Source organism: Pleurodeles waltl, chromosome 4_2 (genome assembly GCF_031143425.1).
Source record: "Pleurodeles waltl isolate 20211129_DDA chromosome 4_2, aPleWal1.hap1.20221129, whole genome shotgun sequence".
In the NCBI taxonomy this organism is placed as follows: Eukaryota; Metazoa; Chordata; class Amphibia; order Caudata; family Salamandridae; genus Pleurodeles; species Pleurodeles waltl.
Window position 1 is genome coordinate 934,617,442 of NC_090443.1, and position 6,435 is coordinate 934,623,876.

At 48.5% G+C, this 6,435-nt stretch overlaps 1 protein-coding gene across 1 annotated transcript; it reads right to left on the reverse strand.

Annotated features, from left to right (window-relative positions):
• Window positions 1-330: 330 nt before the first annotated feature.
• On the reverse strand, window positions 331-1,200 carry LOC138293957 (putative nuclease HARBI1). The gene is made up of 2 exons (XM_069233222.1): window positions 813-1,200; window positions 331-710 (listed from the first exon to the last, which is right to left on the reverse strand). Exons 1-2 carry the CDS (start codon window positions 1,198-1,200, stop codon window positions 331-333), a joined length of 768 nt encoding a protein of 255 aa, XP_069089323.1.
• Window positions 1,201-6,435: the final 5,235 nt, after the last annotated feature.

The following is a 6,435-nucleotide window of genomic DNA, read 5'->3' on the forward strand; positions in this document are numbered from 1 at the left end:
ACTACATAGCTCACACCCTTGGATGCCAAGTGATCAATTGAAGTCACAAGAAGCAGCAAACTATGCATATGAACATATGATACCAGAATGTAGTAGTCACAAATGTATAAAGAAGTAGATAGGGTGTCTGAAGTATATGCAACACAGACAGATGAACTAGAGAACATCATAGTGGGACTGTTGACCTACTTGTCAGACCACTCTTGTATATACTCATCTGATACTCAAATGAGATCAACACCTACTCACATGAGGAATGGATAAGGAAGAACACCCAACCTGTATTTCAACATGAGACATGGTAAATGTAGAGATATACCTACTAGAAGCTTAGCTGAAGTACTGCTGGATGAGCTCTGTCCCTGTGCCTACATCTTCCTCATCCCCATTTTCGTCAATCATATTTCCTGCCTCCTCTGCCACCGGATTGTCCCTAACTCCTTCCTCCTCCAGCAATGGTATATTTCTCCTTAGTGCCAGATTGCTGAGCATGCAGCAGGCCAACACAATCTGGCACATCTTCTGTGGTGAGTACTGCAGGTAACCCCCAGAGATGTGCAGACATCTGAACCTTGCCTTCAACAGAACGAATATCCTTTTGATCACCCTTCCTGTACTCCCATGAGTCTCATTGTACTGTTCTTCAGTCCTGGTCCTTGGATTCCTCACTGGTGTCAGTAGCCAGGAGAGACTGGGATAACGTGAATCACCTGTGGATAGGGTATACTAACATTTACAATCCACTATGTCACATTCAGACTGAGTAGGAAGACTGGGGTAACAGTAATTACATATACACTCATCATACTCACCCATGAGGTAGGCCCTCACTCTTTGTCGAAGTGCCATTAACCATGGGACACTGCGATTCCTGAGGTTGTACAAATCATAGACAGACCCTGGAAACCTTGCAGATACCTGGGAGGTGTACTGGTCCGCTAAGCAGACCATCTGCACATTAATGGAATGAAAGCTCTTACGGTTCCTGCACATTTGCTCATCAGCCCTGGGTGGTATTAATGCAATGTGGGTGCCATCTATGGCCCCAATCGCATGAGGGATATGTCCCATTGCATAGAAACCAGCCTTCACACTGGCCAAATCTACAGTATGGGAGACTAAATGTAGCATTCCATATGTTTTAGCAAGGCGGAAAAGACATTCCTCAAAACCTTGTTGAATATTGGTTGAGACATGCATGTTGCCATTCCCACTATCCCTGGAATGAGCCAGTGGCCAAGATGTGGAGGACAGATAGCACCTGCTCAGTTGGAGGGATGGCTGTAGGTTGTCGAATGACTGGAAGCAGATTAGACTCCAACTGGGTACACAGCTCCCTGATTGTAGCACGGTTCAGTCAATAGTAGGAGATGATGTGGTGTACTTCCATCATTGCCAAGTCAACCAGGGGCCGGTACACATTTCACAGTGGTCGGCATCTACACATGGCATACAACACAAGAGTGTCAACGATTACACTGCAGGCATCCTACTACATGGTCACAAATGGATAATCAGCATCACATCCGCTACAACTTGTTGCATGCAAAGGAGACTTCAAAGACCTGAGCTGTAGAAATACTCATGTTAGTTGCACATACATCTGGGTTTTACAAAGGATTACATCAGAAAGATGGTTGTCTGTCACTGCTAGTGTACAATCACCATCACTATGTTAGTTTTGTTCAAATCTGTCATGATGTCATTTTCTGTATCTGTGCACACTCAAAGTCTATACTGCCTGATTGTAATGTACACAGTCCCAGAGCTTCACTTATCAAATGTCCATGCTGGAAATGTGTAGCAACACTTTAAATTTATGTTTTGGTAACAGTTACAGTGCAAAATGGCTGGTGCCTGTCCTGCATGCAGGTGACAGATGTCAGTGAGCTCAGTCTGCCGGCGTGTGTCATCATGGCGCTAGGCGGTCGGAACCACGTGCAACTCCTCATTGGTTAATATTGTTCATGGCATACAGAGACCAATGACAATTACCGCTGGCGGTGACGGTGCAGACCAATGCGGCAGTGACTGCCATTTTCTTCAGTGTATATAATTTGACTCCTGACTCTCCAGCCTTCAAGACCTCAACTGAGTGTGCTGCTGTGTTGTGTTCCTGGGAAGCCACAATGACGCATGTTACAGGGGATAGGGCCCCTGCACTCACAATGGAAGACCTGGAGAAACTTGTGGATGGGGTCCTATCCATGTACACAAAGCTGTATGGGGCTCCAGAACAGCAGGTATGTCACATTATGATCATTGCTGTTGCTACATGGGTATGTAAGTGTGTTAGTATATATATGCAGGATGTTCCAGTGGAGGGTGTACCTTTGGATATGACTGCTAGGAATGTTGTGGAACTGTGAAGTCGTGTACAATGCTGATATGTGTACTGTTAGTAGGCCTATGAATGTCGTAGATTGTTGGGTCTACATTAATGTGCCTTTCCTTCTGTGTCTCCCATGCAGGTCAGCTCCCGGCAAAAGAAAGGTCTGTGGAAAGCCATCACCAAGGAAGTGTGGACCCTGGGGGTCCATATCCAGCGGAGCACCCACTGCAGGAAGTGGTGGGAGGACATGAGACGCTGGGCCCGGAAGACCACAGAGGCCAAGTTGGGGGCGACCTCCCAACGATGAAGGGGTGCCCGTCGGACCCTGACCCCTCTAATGTCCCTCATACTGACTGTGGCCTACCCAGAGTTGGATGGGCATTTGCGGGCAACAAAGCAGCCACAAGGGGGTAAATTACAGAGTACATTACCTGTAATGTTTGCTTCAGACTGGAAAGGGTGTGTTAGCCCTGGGATAAAGGATGTCTAGTGTAGCTATGAACAGATAGGAAACAGTTGTGCTGTGAAAATTAGTAGCTGTGATAGGTGGGTATCTGTGCAACAGGTTGCCATGGCATTTGTACTGTGCCAAATTGTAGGATATGACATGGACATACAGGATCTTAAGTTGGTTCCAATACCTATCTATTCATGTCCATTATTGGTGAGACAGGTTTGTATGACCATGTACACATGTCACTCATAGACTGACTTCTCACAGTAACGATCCTGTATAGAAGACCCATGACAGTGTAGGTTAGTACCCAAGTGTTATTGTAGATGTTTCATAATTGTGTCTGCACATCAGAGTGTATGCACAGGGGGTGTGGAGAAAGGTCAATTGGCGCTGTAGAGAGTACATTCAGGAATTTTCAAAGCCATGTTGTTGAATTGTACAAATGTGCAATGGGGATTGGTATTTACACTACTGTATGCTCCAAACTTTTTCACCCCTTCCCTCCTTTTTGTACTATCCTATCCTTGTGTGCATCAGCAGATGAAGGAGTAGGGGCACCAGCAAGTGGGGAGGCTGCAGTCCACAGGACCCAGGAAGCCGAGGGGGACAGTGGGTTAGAGAGCAAGGGGAGCACCAAGTGTAGGTTAGTACCCAAGTGTTATTGTAGACGTTTCATAATTGTGTCTGCACATCAGAGTGTATGCACAGGGGGTGTGGAGAAAGGTCAATTGGCGCTGTAGAGAGTACATTCAGGAATTTTCAAAGCCATGTTGTTGAATTGTACAAATGTGCAATGGGGATTGGTATTGACACTATGCTCCAAACTTTTTCACCCCTTCCCTCCTTTTTGTACTATCCTATCCTTGTGTGCATCAGCAGATGAAGGAGTAGGGGCACCAGCAAGTGGGGAGGCTGCAGTCCACAGGACCCAGGAAGCCGAGGGGGACAGTGGGTTAGAGAGCAAGGGGAGCACCATGGGGGAGACTGGAGCAGAAACCACTGATACTGATTTGTCGTCCGATGGAAGCTCCCTGGCCATAGCAGAACCTTCTGGGACCATCCCAGTGCCATCCTCATCCGCCACCCCCTCTTACCGGCACCACCCTCCCAGTAGCTCCCCTCCCAGTTGCCCGTGCCTGCTCACCCAGGAGGGTGGGCGTTTCCTTTGCCGCAGGTACCTCTGCCCTGCCCCATTCAGCCCTGCTGCCCTCAATGCTGATGCTATTGACCTCCTGAGGTCCATCTCTGTAGGGCAGTCAACCCTCCTGAATGCCACCCAGGGCCTGGCATCCCATATGCAGCAGACCAATGCCTACTTGGAAGGCATTCACAGTGCCTTGACTGGCCTACATAGATCATTTCAGGCTCTGGCCTCTTCATTGACGGCAGACAGTGTCCCTAGTACTTCCATCCTTCCTCCTACCATCTGTGCCCCATCCCAGCACCCTCTCCCAGCTAAGCCACACATACAGACAAGCACTCACCCAAATCAACCGACATGGTACGCAAAGACAAACACAGGCACCACATATCACATCACAATCATGCACACACTCAACACACAAAAGCAGACACAACATCAGCCACTGCCTTTCCTGGCTCCCTTAGCACCTCCTCCCTTACAGTCACATCACCACTCACACCTCCCAGCACTGCATCCTCATTCCCAGTTCCTGTCACCCCTTCTGTGTTGTCCTCAGTCACCACAACAGCAGACACTCATACATGCACCCCATGCACCTCATCCACACTCACCACATCCACAATCACTGACACATGCAGCACACCCATGTTACGTGCAGACATCACCCTAATGTACATCCAAAGGACCTGTCTGTCCTCTCCCAGCCTCTCTTCCCTCCTCCCAAAACACATGAATGCCCACACTCAGACATTCAACATTCCTCCACCTCACAGAAACATACTCTGCATACGTCTGCACCCATGTCCAGCACACCTACATGTCCTACAATCAGTCCCTCTACCTCCACTCCTACACCGGTTTCCAAATCCTTCCCTTGTGTTCCTAAAAAGATTTTCCTTCCCTACGTTGACCTGTTCCAAACGCCTGTCCCACCCTGTGTTGACCCTTGCCATCACGGATCCCTCCCCAGGTCAAGACCCTCCACTTTCTCCCATGACCCCACTTCTACCTCTGTTGCCCCTCCACCCACCAAAAAGCCTCCTCCTGTTCCCAAAAAAAACACCTGCCCCAAAACAGAGATCCAAAGCCCCTCTGTCCAAAGCAAAGTTGAAACCCCCACACCCTCCCAGACCAAAAAAAGCCCCCCCCCTCCGAAACCCCCACCACAACCCCCACCCACAGATCCTTGAGGCGCCTGCCTGCCCCATTGATGCTCCTACCTTGTGGAGACCATTAGGCTGTCAGGAGTCAAGTTGGGGCCTTTGCCAGGTACACTGACTTTTGGACATTGGACTGGCCTAAGGGCCTTGGTGTATTTTGTTGCATATTGCATTGGATTTAATTTCATATAAATATGGCCAACAGGATTCTTGTTGGTTTACTTACTGTACATTTGTCAAATCTTTTTGTTTACAGGTAAGTTTCCATACACCTATCATGTGCTGTACAATGTGCATTCCTAGGCATTTTTTTAATTCAGGTTCACTGTTCTTTCTTGTATTTGGCCATTGTATGTATTGTTGTGTATTATTATTTGTTTGTACGCCTCTGCTTGTTAGTGATATTGGTGTGGTTGTGTAGTTTTGATCCAGGGTGTGTGTGTTTGGCGTAACTGTGTTTTGTGTGTGTGTCTCGGTGCGGGTGTTGGGTAGCGTGTGTCTGCACGTTGGAATCCGTGCATGGTTTTTATGTTGTGTGTGGGTGTGTAACTCTCCCCTTTCCCCCTTGGGTGCTCTGTAGGTGTACTCACCGATGGTGTTGGCGTTGACGGTCATAGAGCAAGAAGGCGAGGAAGGGCACTGGAAAGACTTCAAGGTGGCGTTCCATGGCTTCCGCAAAGTTGTCTGTGTCCATGAAGGTGAGTGGGTCCTTTTCTACTTGCTGTTTCTATCAGGCTTCGGTGGAGGTCGTCATGGCGGTCTGCAGTGTCATAATAGGGTGGGCGGTTCAGTGGCTACGGCCTGCCTGGGGATGGCAACCGCCGTCATTGGTGGTCAGGCCACACTGGCAGTACTGTCGGCAAACTGGCTATGTTTCATTGTGTTGACCGCCCTGGTCGTAATATGGTGGTATGCACCACATGCCTGATGGCGAATCAAATGCCATCGCCCGCGTGGTGGTACCGTTACCGCCAATGTCATAATGAGGGCCAATTTTATATTGAATGTTGTTGAGGCTCTGGGAATCACGATAACATGAAGAGGTGGTTCAATCTGTTTCCTAATAGGAAGGCACATCACTGTATCTTTTTTCATGCAAACACAAATTCCATTCCAATACTGAGGGCCATATTTATACTTTTTGACGCAAAACTGCGCTAACGCAGTTTAGCGTCAAAAAATTTAGCGCCGTCTAACGCCATTCTGAAGCGCCATGCGGGCGCCGTATTTATGGAATGGCGTTAGCCGGCGCAAGCAGACCGGCGCTGCCTGGTGTACGTGGAAAAAAACCACGTAGACCAGGCAGCGCCGGCGTTGGGCAAAAATGACGTTAGGGCGTCTT

What these genes read in the sequence shown, in the direction of transcription:
- LOC138293957 (XM_069233222.1), bottom strand. Translation starts at nt 1,200, where the DNA reads ATGCATGTCTCAACCAATATTCAACAAGGTTTTGAGGAATGTCTTTTC. An exon ending in AGTGAGGGCCTACCTCATGG is followed by an intron (nt 711 to 812) that starts GTGAGTATGATG and finishes CCCTATCCACAG; the next exon opens with GTGATTCACGTTATCCCAGT.